General features: G+C 42.9%; 1 protein-coding gene across 10 annotated transcripts in view; it reads left to right on the top strand.

Annotated features, from left to right (window-relative positions):
* arid1ab (AT-rich interactive domain 1Ab) overlaps positions 1–7,087 on the top strand; it is an 88,633-nt gene extending 81,546 nt beyond the window's left edge. For 5 of the 10 annotated variants that reach the window (XM_079522639.1, XM_079522637.1, XM_079522635.1 and 2 more), the window contains 6 exons: positions 7–273; positions 1,207–1,413; positions 1,748–1,966; positions 2,305–2,828; positions 3,156–3,185; positions 4,532–7,087. In XM_079522639.1, the coding sequence (XP_079378765.1) occupies positions 7–273; positions 1,207–1,413; positions 1,748–1,966; positions 2,305–2,828; positions 3,156–3,185; positions 4,532–5,351 (2,067 nt within the window). In that variant the 3' untranslated portion in view covers positions 5,352–7,087. The remainder of the gene's footprint in view (positions 1–6; positions 274–1,206; positions 1,414–1,747; positions 1,967–2,304; positions 2,829–3,155; positions 3,186–4,531) is intronic. The other 5 variants (XM_079522640.1, XM_079522641.1, XM_079522633.1 and 2 more) reach the window with 2 other exon arrangements.
* Positions 7,088–21,132: the final 14,045 nt, after the last annotated feature.

The raw sequence follows: 21,132 nt of genomic DNA, 5'->3' as shown, positions 1-21,132 counted from the left end.
GTTCAGCTGCCTGGCTTCCTGGAGCTTGTGGTGGAGTACTTCAGGCGGTGTCTCATCGAGATCTTCGGCATCCTGAAGGAGTACGAGGTGGGCGACCCCGGCCAGCGGACCCTCATCGACCCCAACGCCGCCGAGGACGTGTTGGACGACTTCCCCATGCCCGCCGACATGCTGGACGAGCCCAACACCGACGAAGAGGAGGACGATGAAGACGACGCCAAGTCCAATCCTCCACCGCCGCCACAGTCCTCGTCCCCGCCAACGCTACTCCAGGTGCGTAGGGGGGGAGGGGTCGATAAAATAGATTTTTCGATTAATCGTGATGCCGACATGGCTGATTATTAATCTATTCACAAATGTCAAAGAATCGATTGTTTTATTTATTTTAAAATCCCACCCGTGTGAAGTGAGGGGCGCTTATCATCGTACATCATCATACATCATCTCATTCCGGCAATTTTTACAAATTATACAACTGGCAGTGATGTAAATAGGTTTTCAATGTAATGAGTCCCGGGATGCAGGGATGGTCTTTTAGATGAGTCTCAGGGACATTTTATGAGTCCCACTTCAACGACGTTAGGAGTCATATTTTGCCATTTTTACAAATTTCAGCATTTAACTGGTTATATTCATGTAGAAAACATAAATGATTATTATAGCTAGCAAAATAAACTAGAATAAAAAGCAGTACAGTAGTGCATCCTGTGGATGCAGAGGTCGTTGTTTTATTGCGTCCCTTAACTATAAACTGCATTTTGGGATGTAAAATGCACCCTATTTTAATCTCTGAACTGGTGTAACAAAATATAATAAGTGGCTAAAGTTTTTGAGTGGTGTAAACCACTCCTACAACTGGCTTTGTTAGTTTACGTGTCTGTCCGTACCAAAAAAAATGAGCATGGTTGATGCTGATTGGTTGATGCTGATTTCATTACGTCAGACATTACGTCAGACCACAGCTGATCAGGCTATATAATACCTTACACCACTCAGTTCACACGGGTGTGATTTTTAATCCTGCTGATCGAACCATTGATTAACCGTTGATTAAATTGATGTTATACAAACTAAAAATAGGTATTTGTTTCTGCACACCGCTGGATACAGTGTATCAAGTATATACTGTCATACAGTGGCATCCATTGCTTATAGTGTGTTTGCAATGCTGTGTAATTTATATATTTTAATTGTATTACTATCCAGGTGAAACAGGAGGAGGAGGAGGAGGAGATGGAAGACAAGGCCAAGTCGGTTCCTTCTTCATCCAAGGAAGAGGAGGAGCCAAAAGGAGACCCCGCCTCCTCGTCCTCTGTCAAGGAGCCCGTCTCCTCGGGTTCGACCCCGGAGGCTGTCGTACCCCCTGTCGAAAAGTCCAAACAGGCCAGCAAGTTTGATAAACTCCCCATCAAGGTAATGCAATACCCAATAAGAAGCACTTTAGCGCAGGCATCATCTTCTTAAGAACGAATCACGGCTTGCTTGTTTAAATTGTTTGTTTTTACGCGGTGAACCATTTTCATAGTGTTTTATGTAATTGTATGTACCTGATGCTTGTTCTTTGTTGTGTTTTGTGTGTCCAAGGACCACAACGGATATTCAATTGTGGTCACACAATTTATCAAACACAAAACATAACATCTGACTTTATTGTCTTTCTATCCGCTTTATTTTCTGTGAGGAGCGTTTATTTTATTTTTTCCTGATAAACGTAACTTCTAATCAATGCAAATGTGTCCAAATCCAGGTGGTGCGTAAGAAGAACCCATTCCTGAGCAGCCACTCGTCCAAACTGGGCCAGAGGCAGAGCTTCAACAGCGGTCTGGTCCACTGGAGCATCGGTGGCGGAGACACCACGGAACACATCCAGACCCACTTCGAGAGCCGCCAGAACCTCCTCAAGTCCCGGAAAAGAACGCTGGCGGCCGGCGAGAGCCGCAAGAATGCCTCGAACGCACGCGAAACGGTAGGCTTTCTCGATATTATTATTATTAATATTCCATAATCGACTGATTGCAGTTACTTGAGTTCATCGTGGGTATTTTTCGCATGATCGTTTCTATTCATCTTTATTAAGTAAAAAATAACGGAAATAGCTGTTCTACAAACTCACAACATGTCGCTCCACTATTTTTGAACGTTTTTGAACGTATTATTGGTACTGCACATTGTCAGACATTCTTTTTATAGTTATTTGTCATATCTGCCCTGTGATATTTTGTTAGTCTTCAATGCCAAATCCACAATTAAATCATTAATTGCAATTATCCATACGATTAATCAACCAAAATGTCATCGTGACAGGCCTCCGAGGCGGCAGCGTCGACGGAAAACCCCGAGCGAGGAGGAGGAGGAGCCAAGGCGACGAGTGACGAGGCCCGGCAACAACAGTCGTCGTCGTCTTCTTCGGAATCGCAGAAGTCGTCACCGTCGTCATCCGCAGACAAACCGCCTGCTCTGCTCCCCCTGCAGGGGACGCAGGTGGTCGTGGCCACCATCGACGACGTCCTCTCGGCGCGCCCCGGCTCGATGACGGAGGAGGCGATGCGCGGCTCGGCCGACGAGCAGCGGGGGAGCGGCAAGTTCCTGTTCAACCCGACGGAGCTGCAGCGCCGGCGACACATCAAGATCCTGGAGGACGAGCCACACAGCAAGGACGAGACGCCGCTCAGCGTGCTGACGGACTGGCAGGACTCGCTGGCCCGCCGCTGCGTCTGCGTGTCCAACATCATACGTAGCCTCTCCTTCGTCCCCGGCAACGATGAGGAGATGTCCAAGCACCCTGGGCTGCTGCTGCTACTGGGACGCCTGGTGCTGCTGCACCACAGGTACGTACTGGAGGGAAAGTGCTGGGAAATAGTGCTAAATAGTTTTACTTCAGTGAAAGTATCAATGCTGCAATGTTAAAAACCTGCTCTGTTAAGAGTAAAAGTCCGGTATTCAAAATTAATTTGAGTAAAAGTACAAAAGCACCAAATGTAAACGTAATAATTGTGCAGAATGACATAATCTTTTGAAAATAGCAGATCCACAAGCTCACAATGCGTCGCAACGCATAACTTACGTGGACCCCCAAGAGCAAAGATTTGAGTTAAAGATGTTAAATGTATATATTCAAAGACTTGCACAAATGTTCACCATTTCTCAAAAAATAGCAGATCTTCAAGCTCGCAGTGTGGCACGAAGTGAGTATGAAAACTTTATAAAATAAAGTGCTCCCTTACTTTTGGAATAATCGAGAAGCGTGTTTTTTGCTTTTTCTTCTTAACCGCTTCCGTCCGTAGGACGTCGCCACACGTCCTAGGGGTCCCAATCGACGCGTACATACGACGTCCTTGGACGTCCTAGCGCATCCTCAATGATACCGGGCGAGATAAGAATATTCCGAATATTTTCCTTTTTTAGTTCGCCTTTCGGCTACCGTATGCTACACTCTCGGCTCGTGTTAGCTTACCGTTGACTTAGCTGTTAGCGCGGCAGAAAGAATGACTCGTCTCTCCTAATCCAGGGCACTCTCTGTGGTTTTGAACGGATCGATATACTAGCGCTTCATTTCTGCTCCTCATCCGTCTCCCGCAAAATATGAACGCTTTTTGGATCATATATCGTATAAATTAAAACTATAGGACTGTAAGCTAGCAATGTAAAGCAAACTTTTTTGAGCGGATTGTTTCCGGGTCATGGGTTTCCGAGTAAAAGCGGCCATGTCTTTCCGGCACCCCAGAGCTCATATTTTGAAGGAATCCCGGCAACGGTTGTGTTAAACAGGGCCAGCTGCTTCTGTCAGAATTAGAACTGCATCTGTACTCCATCTTTGTGTGTCCTGTATGTCTGTGTGTGTACGAGGACTGTTGCAACACAGCTCATTTAAGAGAGAGACAGCAGTAGCCTACCTGATCTTTAATTGGCAGTATTTGCACCGCTTGTTTCACACTGGTGCCATTTTTGTATACAACATAACTGGTAAATGGTTTAGTCTGACGTTTGTTTTACAACATTGTTTCAACATTGCCGATTTGTGCCGCTTGTTTTTCATTCCCCCCCTGCTTTATTATCTACCACAGTGGCTCAACCAGTGGTCCGGGGACCACCAGTGGTTCTTGAGGGGGCTCCAGGTGGTCCCACAGCTAAATGATGGAGAGTTGGTAACCAAATGGATGCTTAATGGAATCTTTAACTCTTGAGAGCGTAAAATGGACCCGTATGGGTTTCATTTTACGCTCTCTACAGTTAAAGTATTGTCAAACATCAGCAGTCATTAATTTATAAGAAGTCTACACAATTGGAGAATGTAGAAGAATTGTTATTTTGATCAATGTTTGCCTGTCATCTCTCCTTATGGTACCAACACCAATACAGCATGGAATTGTGGAAAAAAAATCTTATCTAACGATAACAAAACATTCTTTAGTTTCAGGTCTGAGAGGCTAAATCTGCCGAATAAATAATGGACCTTGACATGAAAAAGGTTGAAAACCACTGATCTATCATATCAACGTATTTAACCGACGCGCCCCTCTCACCCCCGCAGGCATCCCGAGCGCAAGCAGGCGCCCGTCACCTACGAGAAGGAGGACGAGGAGGACGAGGGTGTGAGCTGCGAGCGCGACGAGTGGTGGTGGGACTGCCTGGAGGTGCTGCGCGAGAACTGCCTGGTGACGCTGGCCAACATCTCGGGCCAGCTGGACCTGAGCGCCTACCCCGAGAGCATCTGCCTGCCGCTGCTGGACGGCCTGCTCCACTGGGCCGTGTGCCCCTCGGCCGAGGCCCTGGACCCCTTCCCCACGCTGGGGCCGCACGGCTCACTGTCCCCCCAGAGACTGGTCCTGGAGACGCTCAGCAAGCTGAGCATCCAGGACGACAACGTGGACCTCATCCTGGCCACGCCGCCCTTCAGCCGCCTGGAGAAGCTGTACGGCGCGCTGGTGCGCCTGGTCGGCGAGCGCAAGGCGGCCGTGTGCCGCGAGATGGCGGTGGTGCTGCTCGCCAACCTGGCGGCGGGCGACGCGCTGGCGGCGCGCACCATCGCCGTGCAGAAGGCCAGCGTGGGCAACCTGCTGGGCTTCCTGGAGGACAGCCTGGCGGCCGTGCAGTACCAGCAGAGCCAGCAGGGGTCGCTGCTGCACATGCAGGGTGCGGGGGGCGGGTCGGCGGGGGGGCCGGAGCCCACCAGCGTGGACATGATGCGGCGGGCGGCGCGGGCCCTGCACGCCCTCGCCAAGGTGGAGGAGAACCACTCGGAGTTCACCCTGTTCGAGTCGCGGCTGCTGGACATCTCGGTGTCTCCCCTCATGAACTCGCTGGTGTCCCACGTGATCTGTGACGTACTCTTTCTCATCGGCCAGTCATGACGGCCGCTGGGGGTTTCTTTCCGTTGACCCCACGTCCCTCCCCCCCCTCCTCTTCTTTTTCTCTCCCCCTCCCCCCTTTTGTTTGTGTGTCTGTTGTTGCGTGTGAGTGAAGAGACTGAGAGGAAATGAAATACTTGTCCTGTTTTTTTTTTGTTTTTTTTATTTTTATTTATGCAAAATCACCTCGGATTCCACTGTCTCTGTTTTAAGCCCTGCTTCCCAATCTGAAAGGAAGGAATATCATGAAGTCGCTCGCTGTGGATTCTAAAATCGTCCGATATGTGTGTGGGGAGGGGGAGAAAACGGAACGATAAATCGGGACCCGGGTTTTTAAGGAGTGTGTGCTGCCCCTGCGGAGAGAAAAAAAGGACACCTATTTTTTTTTCTTTTTTTTTTTTTTTTGCTTTCTTTTTTTAATGAAAAGAAAAACCTTCAGAAAAAGAAGGAAAAAAAAACAAACATAAAAACTGTAACCAAAGTTGCTGTCTCGTTTACAGTGAATTTGGGGGATAATGGTGTGTGCGCCCCCGGTGTCGTCGTCCCCCCCCTCGTCCCCCCCCCCCCCCCCCCCTTCGTGGTTGAACAGGGGAGTGATTTTTAGGGGGGCCGAAAAAGAAAAAACAATGTCTTTTGGTTCATGTTTTGGAGGCTAAATTAACTAGAAACTCAATGAACTCTGGTGTGATATAATTGCTGTAAAACTTGGAATCTTATATTACTTCAGCCCCTTACACGGAACCAGGCTGTGAACAGATGATGATGATGATGGTGAGGCCTGTGCAGTAGATTGTAGGAAAACCTTTTTTTCTTGTACTGTACACCTTTAAAAAGTAAAAAGAAAGGAGAAATAAAACTGTATACATACTGTAATAATACTGTTTCACACTGAGGCTGGCTTGGCAGCGGGGGGAAAAGAACTGTAGTTTTTAAAATCTTTAAGTTTAGTTAAAATGTTCGAGAGAGAAAAAAACGGAAGGGAAAAAAAAGACAAAAACAAACAAACGGCTTTCCCCCCAAAGTTTAAAAACGGAGAAACCTTACAACACCCCGACCTCTTCTTAACTTCCTTGATTGTATGACTTGACCCTTAAATGAAAGAAGTCACCTCGTTTTAGGACAACCTCGTTTTTAGGACTCGTCCTTGACTCTTAGATGCAGCAACCAAGCTGCAGTGTATATAATACCATGTACATTACACCTCTCTCTCGCTCTCTCTCTCTCTTACTCTCTTCCCTTTTTTCCACCTTCTGTTGCTCTTGACCGTTTTTTTAAAACTCAGACAAATTTAAAAAGGTCATGTTCAAGACAGTGAAAGTTCACCGCATCGAGGTCGCCGCGCAGTAACAATAAATCCTCAGTTAGCGTAGCGTCCGAGTGGGAACAAACGTAACCAAAAGAACCCTATAAGGGCCCGTTTGATTGCATTTGTTCCCTCCGCGCTACGCTAACCGAAGCCTTTCCCGCGTTCGTGATTACTTGACCCCTCCTCCTCCTCTCGCTCTCCTCTGACCTCCGAGCCCCTCGGCACCACCCACCTCACCCTGCTCGTCTTCGTCTGGCCACAGGGGTGCGCTGCTGCTCTCCCGTGCAAACCCCCCCCCCCCCCCCCCCCCCTAACTCAACCCAACCAAACCTGCCAACCAACGCACACAAGATCAAGTTTCTGTATCTATCTCCAGTTACAGGTTGTAAGAGAAATATACCGACGACGCAACGAAAACAAACAAAAAAAAGAATCACTTCTGCGGCTCCATTTGAACTCTTTGTCAATAACAAGCTATAGACCTTGATGAAGAAACCATTTGATTTTTTTTTGTTTTCTTTGTTTTATTTTAATTTGTTCTTTTTTTTTCAGTGATACGGATTCTGCATATTTGTATTTCAGACGATGTAGCTAAAAACCCCTTGATGTAAATTCCTCTTTTTCCTTTTTTGGCTTAATGAATATCATTTATTCAGTATGAAAATCTTTATACTATATGTTCCACGTGTTAAGAATAAATGTACATGAAATCTTCATAAGATGTTGGCTGTTGATTTATTCATTATTCCCCACCTATGTGAAGTCTCTCTCTCTCTCTCTCTCTCTCTCTCTCTCTCTCTCTCTCTCTCTCTCTCTCTCTCTCTCTCATTATTATTATATATTAGGGGTTTAACAATAGTTAACAGCACGATACGCATCAATTATTTAAATCGATACAGTAACTGATCTGTGTAAAACGTGTGAATAGTGCAAGATTTGTTTTATTTTATGGGAAAAGGGATTATTACGAATAGATAACACGGCAAATAGATGGATATTGTATTTATTTTGAACACATGAGTTATTGCCCAGCATATTTACAGCATATGACATGAGTGCAAATTAGCTTTCTGTTGTGTGATGTCAGACTAGAGCTCGTCATCGAGCGACCCTGGCCAATACAGTCTTTTCCCAGATGGAAAAAAAACACACACACACACTTGTGAGAAGTGATAGGCCACATGACATCTTACGTCGTTTTTTTAGTACCATAAACAAACATTAAAGTCTAAGATTTACGTCATAAGCGCTCTAAACATACATTACAAATTCCCTAGACTTGGCTGCCATATGACGTACTATATAGTATATGCCTCACTGTACAGATAATCTACTGTTAGACAAATACTAGGTTTTTAGCTTGCTTATGATTCTTGATGACTATTTCTATGTATTTGCCTGTTTTGATGTATTACCTTGTGGTGTTCTTGCTTACTGTAAATCGCTCTGGATTAAGAGCATCTGATAAATGCCTAAATTGTAATCTTCAAGGGGGGGGGTGGGGGGCTAATCTTCAAAAGCCATGCATTGGTGGGGCTAGTGCCCCTCAACAAAGAAAATCCCTGACCTTTGCATTCAACTAAAGCAGGGGTGCCCAAAAGGTAGATCGCGATCTACCAGTAGATCACAAAGGATGTGCAGGTAGATCACATGACATGCCCCTAAAGAGTATTTCATTTAAATATATTGAAGAAAAAAAACGATTAAAAAAACATTTCTCCCTCTATTTCCCATTCCAAGTGCATTTGTCTTATACTGTACAGAATGTAACACAAACTCTACTATTCCGAAGCCCCCTCAGGTACATATTTAAACTATTTTCAGCAATGGTATAATAATTGATTTGGTGGGTAGATCTTGCCGAGGTCATTTTGAAAATAGCTCTCAAGTCAAAAAGTGTGGGCACCCCTGAACTAAAGCATCCATGTGGTGTTTTTGCTGAGTATGATGATATCTACACATTATGCACACACACACACACACATGCTGACACACGGCCCTTACATTATCGAATGCACCTCCGTGGCTCCCATTATTCTATAATCACTTGCATCTGAACCCCAAGACACAGCATCTCGCTCTGCCCCCTGAATGGTCCATGCATGCTGATGATATCCACATCCATATCGCTGTTGTCGGGCAGAAACCTCGTATCTCCATATTCTAACTGTGGGGATTTTCTGTAAATTAACGCCCTACTTGATCACACTAGCAGATATGCATGTGTTTCGAGCTTGTCGATCTGATATTTTTGATGTGTTTGAATTAAAATTCTGGAAAGTAATTCTGGAAAGTAAGTAAGTTTCTGACATGAGGTTTCCACCCATATTTAGGCTACAGTACATTGGTGTGTGGGAGATGGAGGTGAGAAGGTGGAGGCCTGCATACAGATGACTGAAGTTCGGTGAAGGTGAAACACACCAGGAATCAGGAACACCTTGGAATTGGAAGTGTCATACATAGGCTATTCTGAAGAAAACCTGGAGACTTGACGTTGAGAAATTGTGTCTAATAATCAAAATAAGAACATTATAATGGTGTGTAAAATAATTATAATTAAAATAATAATTTGCCACAGACAAAAATAACAAAATGGACTTGAGTTCTATCTATTTAATCTGTTGGAGTCTGATCTATACCCAGTGTGCTACTTTAACCTCTCAAAAACTGCCAAACCGAAGGACCACTATGGGAAAAAAGCCATCAAGCGCCTGCGGGCCTTCTTGTGTTTTTATCCTTTTCAATTAATTTTCAATCGAATCAATCAATGCATAACCTTAACCTCAAAACCACGCCCACCTGGGCGAAACAAAGAGATGTTCTCAACGTTAGGGGGGGGCACTGTGAGTCTGAATGTGTGCTCCTCGGGGCGCAGATCTCTGTGATTGACTAAACCCAGGGCCCGCAACATTTTGGAAGTCAGTCATAGTCAATCGGCATGAAATATGAAAAATCACAAAAACACAGTATGTCCCGTTTTTCTTTTTCTTTTTTTTTTTTTTTTTAATGTTTTTTTTTGTGGCTTTCGCCTTTATTTTATATTTTTTTATGGAGGGACAGGAAATGGGGGGAAGACATGCAGTAAAGGCCGTCGGGATCGGGAGTCGAACCCGTGGCACACTGCCAGACTGGATTACCAGCCAAGGTGCCTGGACCACTGAGCCATGGCCCAGGCCTATGTCCCGGTTTTTAACATTCACTTCAAAATTGTCCCGGTTTTCGCCTAAATTAAAATAATAGTTGTTTTCAGTGGTTGCACAGGCGTTTATCATGTTCTGTTCATGTAAACATGCTAACATGAACAATTGCATTGCGTCTGTGAATTGTTTGTCAATCAGTCATTCCTGTTTGCAACACACCAATTGTGTCCGTGCACAATGCACGTGCACATTGATTTAAGGGTCTCGGTTTGAGGGGGTTCTAAATTGACCCTTACAAGTCTGTAACTCTGATAATGGAACCAAATGGTCCCATTGACTGTTAGGGTCCATTTGCTTCCATTATCAGAGTTACACACTTTGGCAGAGTTAAGGGGGGGGTCCTTGAAATGTAAGATTTGAGGAAAATCTGTCTGACTGTGGCCCCTTCCAGCATCAGCAATGACACTGACTGAGCATGACAACACCAGGCAGACAGAATGCATGGATGAGCGCAATTAGCTCTAAGTCATTCATACCCAGACAACATCATCAAGGCTCAAATACCAGCCTGCCAGGCTGCAGTCTTTTCAGGCTTTGACGAATGAGTTGCACACGACTCAGGGCAGAGGTTAATCTTCTAAAGGACAAAGTTGATGAGTTGTGTTTGCATCAAGAGGCTTTCAAAGGAATCAATGTCATGGTACAGTGGTGGACACTGGACATTAAATCCACAGCTAAATGGCAGTAGCAATAGTTCAGCACAGACCACCATAGATGTGTTCTATTTTTTTAGAACGAGAGTTGTAAGATTTGTCTTAAGTCATGATTATAATGTTATCAATTTAAGACCCTTTAAAAATAAGTTAAAAACGTCTTTGGCCTGGAGGGACAAATCAGGCAATCAGTACTTGGCCTTCAATGAGTTTTAATACAAACAGAGATACATCAAGATGTATGTTGATACGAATGAGAAATACTGGGTCAAAAGATTTATCACAATACAAATACAAAGTACTGGTCTGAGAAATGTATTTGAGATACATATTTTGTATGAAAATACATTTTATTAAAAAAATAATAATAATGCAATGATTTGATGCTGACCATGATGCTGACATACTGACCATGATGCTGACATACTGGTTGGCAATTTCGTTGTACATGTTACAATGACAATAAAGATCTATCTACAGTATCTATCTATCTATCTATCTATCTACATGATACTGACCATGATACTGACATGATACTGGTTGGCACTTTTTTAATTTCGTTGTAAATGTTACAATGACAATAAAGATCTATCTACAGTATCTATCTTATGATACTGACCATGATACACCTTTATCCAAGGCGCTTTACAGAGATTGTGCATTACATTCACCCATTCATACACCGATGGCAGCGGAAACCATGCAAGGCACCAACTAGCACATCGGGAGCAATTAGGGGTTCAGTGTCTTGCTCAAGGACACTTCGACAGTAACTCTGGGGGAGCCCGGGTTCGAACTGGCAACCTTACGGTTACCATCCAGACACTCTACCCCTGAGCCACCGCCGCCACTGACATGATACTGACCATGATACTGACCATGATACTGACATGATACTGACCATGGTACTGACAGGATACTGACCATGATACTGATGTGATACTGACCATGATGCTGACATAATACTGACCAGGATACTGACCATAATACTGACATGATAGCTAGTTAGGTCCATTTGGTTCCTAACTAGCTATCATTTAGCTGGGGACCCCCATGAACCCCCCCAGGGACCCCCTGGCGGTCTCTAGACCCTGGAGTGTACTAAAACCCAATCCATTCAGCAGGGCACCAAGCAGACGTGTGATGCGAGAGTGCGGACTAGCCAACACCACACCCTCCTATCTAGCATCAGGGTCTCGAGCTCTGCAGTACCAACTCTGTGGTCACTCTGCAATGAGTCTACGTATAGTGGTGCACCTCTTTCCTGATACTATTTCTACTGTTAATATTCATGTTATTGAAGTATTCAATCAATCAATCCCTTCCTGCCTGTACCTTGGATTGGCTCCTACAGTGTCCGTTTGCTCGCCACCATTTCCGGGTTCCTTGACACCACTTGCTCAGCCTCATCCTTCTCTCTCTCCGACCTTGGCCATGACCCACAAGAGGGATCTCTGAAAAGAAAGATAGGGTCTGCACACTGGAAGATGCTCCAAAACTTAAAATGTTTATTTAATGGTTCCTTTACAGTGGAAAGAAACAATTAAATAAACCTTTTAGGTTTTGGAGCCATACATGTGTGTAAAGTGTACACCATGGACCTGACGTTTCGAGCCTCTCAGTTCTTCATCAGCTCATTCATCTAATGAAGAGTGCACAGTCCGCACACAGTCACAGAGATATTTGAAGTCCTCGACTATACCGTGACTGTGTGCACCGCCCCGTCAGCAGTGGAAATGGTTTTGTCCTCTGTGTTGAATGCCATTATTATTATTTTTCTTAGCAGCTTGAGGCCAGACTTTCTGCACCCAAGCAGACAGCAAGTGTGATGGACGGATGGGTGGGTGGGTGGGAAAGGCCAAAGTGAAGTGGATTCTACATGAATCCATGAATGAGAGAGCAAACCCATGGATGGCTCTCTGCACTACAAAAGAATTGCCTTTTCAAGCCTCTCCCTCTCAGGAAGCCAATTGGCGTTAATGCTCAGCACGTCTCCTCTGGCTCTCCCTTCACTCCTGGCGATTCAATTACGTCCCCATGCAAATTGTCCCTGGCTTTCATTTGCAGATGGCAGCCCTGGTAACTCACAAGGCATCTCATTGGTAATCTCAGCCAATTAGGTGGCTAATGGGTCTTTTTGTCATGGCTTGGTTGTGGAGCAGTGGTGTAACTGCAGTACACTTACTCACACTTAAGTAAGGTTTTGAGGTATTTTACTTGTTTTATTTTACTTACTACTCCACTACAGTAGTAAGTAAAATTCACTTTAATTAAGTAATTATTACAAAATATACATTAACAAATTAAAGCTGCACCATGTAACTTCTTCTATTCTGGATTTGAACCCGGTTTCCTGCTATGGCCTCCCAGCATGTGCCTCTCCAAATGATCCAGAATGCTGCAGAACCCTTGGTATTCAACCATCCCAAATTTTCACATGTCTCCCTCCTCCTCCGCTCCCTCCATTGGCTCCCTGTTACTGCCTGCACAGAGTACAAAACACTGATGTTGGCCTACAAAGCAAGCAAAGTATGGCACCCCCATCTGCTTATACGCCCTGGCGGCTTGGAATAAACTCCCATTACACCTAAGATAGGCAGCCTCTGTAAATAGCTTAAAAGCACAGCTCAAAACCTATATTTCTTCAAACTCGCATTTAATTGTCTCCACCAGGCCGAAGGCATGGGGAGAGAGTACTTTTTGCACTCCGTCCGTGTGTGTGTCCGTCCGTCCGTCCTTCCTTCCGTCCGTCTGTGTACAGCTAATCTCCGGCACCGTTAACCCGGTCGATGCCAAACTTTGCACACACACTCCCTGGATGCCAACGATGAACCTCTGCCCCGCATTTTCCAGAACGGCCTGTTATAGCGCCACCATGAGGCAGCTTTTCACATTTTTACCTAAAACTGCACCGATCTGCGTGAAACGTTGCATGCACACTCCCTAGAGGCCAAGGACAAACCTCTGACCTGAATTTTCCGCATCTGCCTTTTATAGCGCCACCAGGAGGCCGACTTTTGTAAAACACATTTTTTGATATTACTCCTCCAGATTCTGTCCAAAAATCTCACAAATCGTTACACAGTATCTCTATGGTCATGTGCTCAAGTCGGATCTGTCCGATATTTCATATTCCATCCTAATTGGCTATAATTGGCTTTCACAGTTTGCAAGATTGCCCCGTTTTGAACAAAAGCCTCAAATCATGAACGCAGCATGCAATTTACGTGAAATCTTTCACACATTTTCTTACTAGGCTGAGGAATATATCCCACCCTTTTCACATTGGCCTGTTATAGCGCCACCAACAGGTTGATTTTTGAAAAACACATTTTTGGAACAAAATGCCTCAAGTCATCCAATTGCCATCAAAGGCAAACATGTTTATATTACTCCTAAACATTTTGCCAAACATCTCACACAGTCCTATCCTCCTGGTGGAGACCTGTGCCCAGAAGGGCACTTTTTCTAGTTGATTTTGTTTCTCTGTGTTGTTATTCTGTTTTGCCTTATTATTTTTATTTATTTATTGCTAAAGCACTTTGAGCTGCATTTCATGTCATGAAGGTGCTATACAAATAAAGTTATGTGTTTTTAATTATTATTATTATCCTGTGTCTAGGTGAGACATAACATTTGACACAAACTAAATGTCTCAATAGAAGAGCAGGGAGACAAAAATACAACCACCCCAATTGTATAATTATGTTATAGTATTAACATACTCTACCATACTTAATAATTAAAATGTAGTCATTAAACAAAGTGCCACTTTAAGCTCAATATTTTATATTTTCACTTTTACTGAAGGACTTTTACAGAGTAGTTCTATGTTGTGATATTGATACTTTTATTTAAATTAAATTATAAACACATTCTTCCAGCACTGGTGTGTAGCAAGGAAAAGGCCTGCCGGCCCTGCCCCCCAAAAATGAAAGTCTCCACTCCAGTTGAGCAGCATAACAAATACGCCAGAGATGCAAACATGCTCATATATTTTAAAAAATAAAAATAAAACCATAATCAGATGAGACCAGAAATCAGACCCCTTTTCAAATAAACCAAACAGGCCTGTCTGGCCGTTAGCTCTTGTTCGACTGTAATTGCTCCAAACACATTGAGAGTATTTTCCAATTGCCTGACTCTGACATCAGCATTACAAGTATGGTGTCGATCGAGATATTGCATATTTTGAAACGGATAACAGTGAAGACACAAGTCACACAATGATTATAGGCCTACATCCAACAAAAATCCGTTGCTCTATTATCCCCGCTTGCCTCGCAAAGCTCTCCACGTTTCGCCCGAGAGACGAGAGTTTATTGTTTATCTAACCGGAGCTCATGAATAAACCATCAACCGTAGTTATTATTATTATTTTTTGCCTGCACGCTGTTGTTGTATTATCTCAATCATTCACAAATGTAGTGGCTGTATAATGTGATTGTCGTTGTAATATACATGACAATGAAGCCACTAAGCCAGGCGTAGTAGTGGGACTGTGAGAACATGTTCCCGCTCAATAAGATCTATCTGTGATTCATTAATCATCAATCTTGTGGATTGTTTCTGTGGGAAGGTGGGGGGATGGAGGGATCCCACACGCCACACCATATTAGATTAGGCCTACTACATCATAGGATGACCATGGTTAACTGTTTAACCGTGGCACTTTCGGCAGCTCAGTCTCATGCCATTGCCATGGTAACCATTAAGACATTGCTAACCGGTTATAATGGTTACATTTATCATAAATGTATCATTATTTCATTGATTATTTTGGGTGATGATGGTGATGGTGAATGATGGCGGAAGCAGCCGACAGGCTACAAACAAAGTGCATAACGGTTCATTAACCGGAAAATGTGTCTGAAGGGCACTCTCTAAAGTAGGCTATATCGTCCCTGTCGGGTGGAACCGTGGAAACCTCATAGCCTCATGTCCAAAACCGTTACTTCTCAGGTTGAAATTACCAGCATAGCTATTTAAAAATCACACCTGTGTGAAGGGGCGCTCTTATCATTATACATCAATACATCATCTCATGAACAACTTAATTTATGTGATTGGTTGGTGTCATATTTGGCAGACATTTGACCTAATCTCTCCTTTCATTGTCAATGGCAAATATTGAGACGTATTGGGACAAAAGCTGTATATAGGAGGGAAAAATCACACCAGTATTATCATCATACATCATCATACATCATCTCATTCTGGCCAATCACAATTTGCGTCGTTTGATGCTTTTATGTAACGCTGTAGTATGATCAAGTTTGGAAAGGCGATTTTAAACTGGTAATGGTAACAACTGATGAGGTACTCCAAAAATGGAGTGCCCGGCTGCAACCCAACAAGGCCACTGGCCATGACAATATTCCCTCCAAATGTCTCAGAGACTCAGCCATCTGCATTGCTCCAATCATCACCCACATAATAAACCTCTCCATCAAACAGGGACTTGGCCATATCACCTAATGAAGGCCTACTATGGTCGAAACATTGTTTCTGTTTGTGGATGTCGGTGTTTAAAAATAAATGAAACACTGTGAAACCCCACTCAACTCTTTACTTTCAAGATTGATTTCCAGAAGAACAACTTCAAAACTCCAACTCAAAGGCAAAGGAAGACTGCAGGTAGCAAGTAGCTCACTGAGTTCGTTTGCTGGCTACATGATCTGGAGATCGTGGGTTCAAACCCCACTCAACTCTTTACTGTGAAGCTTTCCTTTCCACACTGACTTAGAGCAGCACGGAAATTCCAGCTAAACGGTGGGCCGCTAACTGGCCCAGCGGATAAATCGGATGATTTCTTAGTTTTTTAGCGGATTTCACGGCAAAACACTGCCAACACAGCAAAACACATGCAGCCACGGTACATTTTTTGGAGGGGATAATCCCCCCTCCTCATGAAACTGAGGGGGTCGTTTCTAGGTGAAAGTGATTTTTTGACGTGCTATTGACCCCCATTATAATTTTCTCAAATTTGAAAGCACTATATTTCTTAAACTATGAAACATTTCAAAGATTCCTTTTCAGGCATACATGTCCACCGTAAGATGAACCTAAATAGCTTTGAATGGGGTTTCTAGGTGTAAGTATGTAGGACTAGTAGCATGCCAAAGTTTGTGCTATTGCCATTGAGAATGCATTGGGCGTTTAAGTTAACTAACTCAGAAACTACAAATCATTTCAATGTAAAAAGTTCCAGCATGTGTGCCGACAGTAAGTTGAATTATAAAAAGTGTGAAGTGAGTTTCTAGGTGAAAGTGATTTTTTGACGTGCCAATATCTGCCATTGAGCTCCATTATACATTTCTCAAATTTGAAAGCACTATATTTCTAAAACTGTGAAACATTTCAAAGATTCATTTTCAGGCATACATGTCCACCGTAAGATGAACCTAAATAGGTTAGAATGGGATTGCTAGGTGTAAGTATGTAGGACTAGTAGCATGCCAAAGTTTGTGCTATTGCCATAGAGAATACATTGGGCGTTTAAGTTAAATAACTCAGAAACTACAAAACCTTTCAAAGTAAAAAGTTCCAGCATGTGTCTCCACAGTAAGCTGAATAATAAAAAGTGTGAATGGAGTTTCTAGGTGAAAGTGCTTTTTTGACATGCCAATGTCTGCCATTGAGCCCCATTGAAACATTTCTCACATTTGAAAGCAATATATTTCTAAAACTATGAAACATTTCAAAGATTATTTTTCAGGCAATCATGTCCACCGTAAGATGAACCTAAATAGGCTAGAATGGGGTTGCTAGGTGTAAGTATGTAGGACTAGTAGCATGCCAAAGTTTGTGCTATTGCCATAGAGATTTGGAAAAAAGACGAAAATCACTCCGAGACCATGGGCTATAGTCCATTGTCTCGAGTGATTTTCGTCTTTTTTTCAAATCCTCAAAAATGATGTAAAACGGCGTGCTATAGTATGCCGTCTGAGATGGGCTATAGCCCATGGTCAAAAATGATGAAAAACGAGGATTTGAAAAAAAGACGAAAATCTCTCCGAGACCATGGGCTATAGTCCATTGTCTCGAGTGAATTTCGTCTTTTTTCAAATCCTCAAAAATGATGAAAAACGGCGTGCTATAGTATGCCGTCTGAGATGGGCTATAGCCATGGTCAAAAATGATGAAAAACAAGGATTTGAAAAAAAGACGAAAATCACTTGAGAGTGAATTTCGTCTTTTTTCAAATCCTCAAAAATGATGAAAAACGGCGTGCTATAGTATGCCGTCCGAGATCGCATGCCAAAGTTTGTGCTATTGCCATTGAGAATGCATTGGGCGTTTAAGTTAAATAACTCAGAAACTACAAAACATTTCAAAGTAAAAGGTTCCAGCATGTGTCTGCACAGTAAGCTGAATAATAAAAAGTGTGAATGGAGTTTTCGTCTGCCATTGAGCACCATTGTAAAATTCTAAAATTTGAAAGCACTATATTTCTAAAACTATGAAACATTTCAAAGATTCCTTTTCATGCAAACATGTCCACCGTTAGATGAACCTAAGTAGGCTAGAATGGGGTTGCTAGGTGTAAGTATGTAGGACTAGTAGCATGCCAAAGTTTGTGCTATTGCCATAGAGAATACATTGGGCGTTTAAGTTAAATAACTCAGAAACTACAAAACATTTCAAAGTAAAAAGTTCCAGCATGTGTCTCCACAGTAAGCTGAATAATAAAAAGTGTGAATGGAGTTTCTAGGTGAAAGTGCTTTTTTGACGTGCCAATGTCTGCCATTGAGCCCCATTGTAAATTTCTCACATTTGAAAGCACTATATTTCTAAAACTATGAAACATTTCAAAGATTCTTTTTCAGGCAATCATGTCCACCGTAAGATGAACCTAAATAGGCTAGAATGGGGTTGCTAGGTGTAAGTATATGTAGGACTAGTAGCATGCCAAAGTTTGTGCTATTGCCATAGAGATTTGGAAAAAAGACGAAAATCACTCCGAGACCATGGGCTATAGTCCATTGTCTCGAGTGATTTTCGTCTTTTTTTCAAATCCTTAAAAATGATGTAAAACGGCGTGCTATAGTATGCCGTCCGAGATGGCATGCCAAAGTTTGTGCTATTGCCATTGAGAATGCATTGGGTCAGGGGACCTTAGTATAATTGCCTTATTTGAATCTGAATCCAACATATAAAAAACATATTTGTGATTTTTGTTCGTTTAATTTGATTCCAGCAAACAGAAATTTGCTAGTTTTTCCTTTTTTTGTTCAGAATTGAAAAATGGGAAAACGTAACCGAAAAATCACAAAAACTGGTCAAGGGACCTTAGTATAAAAATGTTTGTTCAATTTAATCCAGCAAAAATAAATTTGCTATTTTTTTCCTTTTTTTCAGAATTGAAAAATGGGAAAACACTAACCGAAAAATCACAAAAATGGTGGTGCCTTAGTATAATTCTGTTTGAGTCCAGCAAACAGAAATTTGCTATTTTATTTTTTTTGTTCAGAATTAAAAAATGTGAAAACTCGAAGCCAAAACCCAGCTTTTAAAAGCTGCGTCAAAGTTGAGTTTTCAGGAGAAAAAAAGCACGCAAAAAAAAGCTGTTCATTCCAAGCTTCAAAACGAAAAAGCTTTCTTGTCAGTTAAAATCATCATTCATCATCACTTCCATATTGTCCATCACCTAACCCTAACCCTAACCCTAACCCTAACCCTAACCTTAACCTACAATATGTGGGTGAAACTAGAAACACAATAGCAGATAGACTAAACCAACATAGATATAATATAAATAATGCAAAAGAAACAACTTTATTAATTGTTCAACATTTCATGACCCATGGGAGTAGTGCCTTGGAGGTTTGTGGATTAGAATCTAATCAAACCTGGACAGAGGGGGAAAGGAGATATGCCGAGAAGCAGTGGATTTTAAAATTAAACACCAAATTTCCACACGGCTTAAACAATACCAATCCAATAGGCCCACAGGGAACAGCTTAGTATACAAACCCTTAAATGCTAAACTCCTAAATGGCCCTTAATTAGAACAGAGCCAGGACAATAGCAGTAACACAAAGCCATTCAGATTCAAAATCAGACCAATATGGTCTGAGGTTGACACTAATGGGCTTGATGGGTGGACCTAATCCCCTCAAAAGTCTCATCATCAAGGTTGAATCATCAATCAACACTTTAATCATTGACCTCAGAGGTATACGACTAATTAATTGCCCAGCCTCTTCTTCAACCAAGATGGCGAAAGCAAACATTCTTTGTTCGGTACTCATACAATAGTTTGGTACCAAACACTGAAGTCCTTAAACCAGAAACCTAAACCCAACCCTAGTTGTCTGGTACCAGATTGGTTACCAGATGATACCAGAACAAAACAAACAAAAAAGCAATGTGGATTGTCTGGAACCAGTGGCTCAGTGTGTTAGGACGCTGCCACATGATCGGGAGATGGTGAGTTCAAACCCCACTCAAGTCTTTACTTTCAAGACCGATTTGAGAAGAAGAAAACAAACAGCAGGCTTGATTATTGTAATGCTCTCCTGTCTGGCTTACCCAAAAAAACTATTGTTTTTTTTGCACTACTGATTGTTACCCGTTTTCTTTCTTGTCAGTTAAAATCATCATTCATCATCACTTCCATCTTGTCCATCACCTAACCCTAACCCTAACCCTAACCCTAACCCCAACCCTAATTGTCTGGTACCAGATTGGTTACCAGATGATACCAGAACAAAACCAACAAAAAAGCAATATGGATTGTCTGGAACCAGTGGCTCAGTGTGTTAGGACGCTGCCACATGATCGGTAGATGGTGAGTTCAAACCCCACTCAAGTCTTTACTTTCAAGACCGATTTCAGAAGAAGAAAACCAACAAAAAGGCAGTGTGAATTGTCTCGACCCAATGACTCAGTGTGTTAGGACGCTGCCACATGATCGGGAGATGGTGAGTTCAAACCCCACTCAAGTCTTTACTTTCAAGACCGATTTTAGAAGAAGAAAACCAACAAAAAAGCAGTGTGAATTGTCTGGACCCAGTGGGACAGTGTGTTAGGACGCTGCCACATGATCGGGAGATGGTGAGTTCAAACCCCACTCAAGTCTTTACTTTCAAGACCGATTTCAGAAGAAGAAAACCAACAATAAACCTGTGTGAATTGTCTGGACCCAGTGGCTCAGTGTGTTAGGACGCTGCCACATGATCGGGAGATGGTGAGTTCAAACCCCACTCAAGTTCAAACCAAAAAATAAAGGTCCAGGGTGCAATCCCACCCCAGTCTTTACTGTGACACTTTGCTTTCCACAATGACATCAAGTAGCACAGAAAAGCTGTGTTGTAGTAACCAGCAGTTAGCTCAGTGGGATGAGAGGCTGTCCTTGGGAGCCACAGGTCCTGGGTTCAAATCCCACATTAGTCATAACTCTGACACTTTGCTTTGCACACTGATTTCCAGAAGGACAACTTTAAAGCAGCCCAGAAATTCACCATGATTGTGTGCCGGTAAGTGGCCCAACGGATAACTCAGATGATATCCGTAGTATACCTAGTAGAAGTGTGCCGGTTCAAACCCGACATACTCCTAGTAGGCGGTGATGGTTCAAATCACCGAAACCTAGAGTAGGTGTGGCCCTGTGGATAAATCAG

The sequence above is a fragment of the Electrona antarctica genome, assembly GCF_951216825.1.
Source record: "Electrona antarctica genome assembly, chromosome: 15".
Taxonomy (NCBI): Eukaryota; Metazoa; Chordata; class Actinopteri; order Myctophiformes; family Myctophidae; genus Electrona; species Electrona antarctica.
The sequence above is the reverse complement of the archived record's forward strand: the minus strand, read 5'-3'. Positions and strand labels throughout refer to the sequence as shown.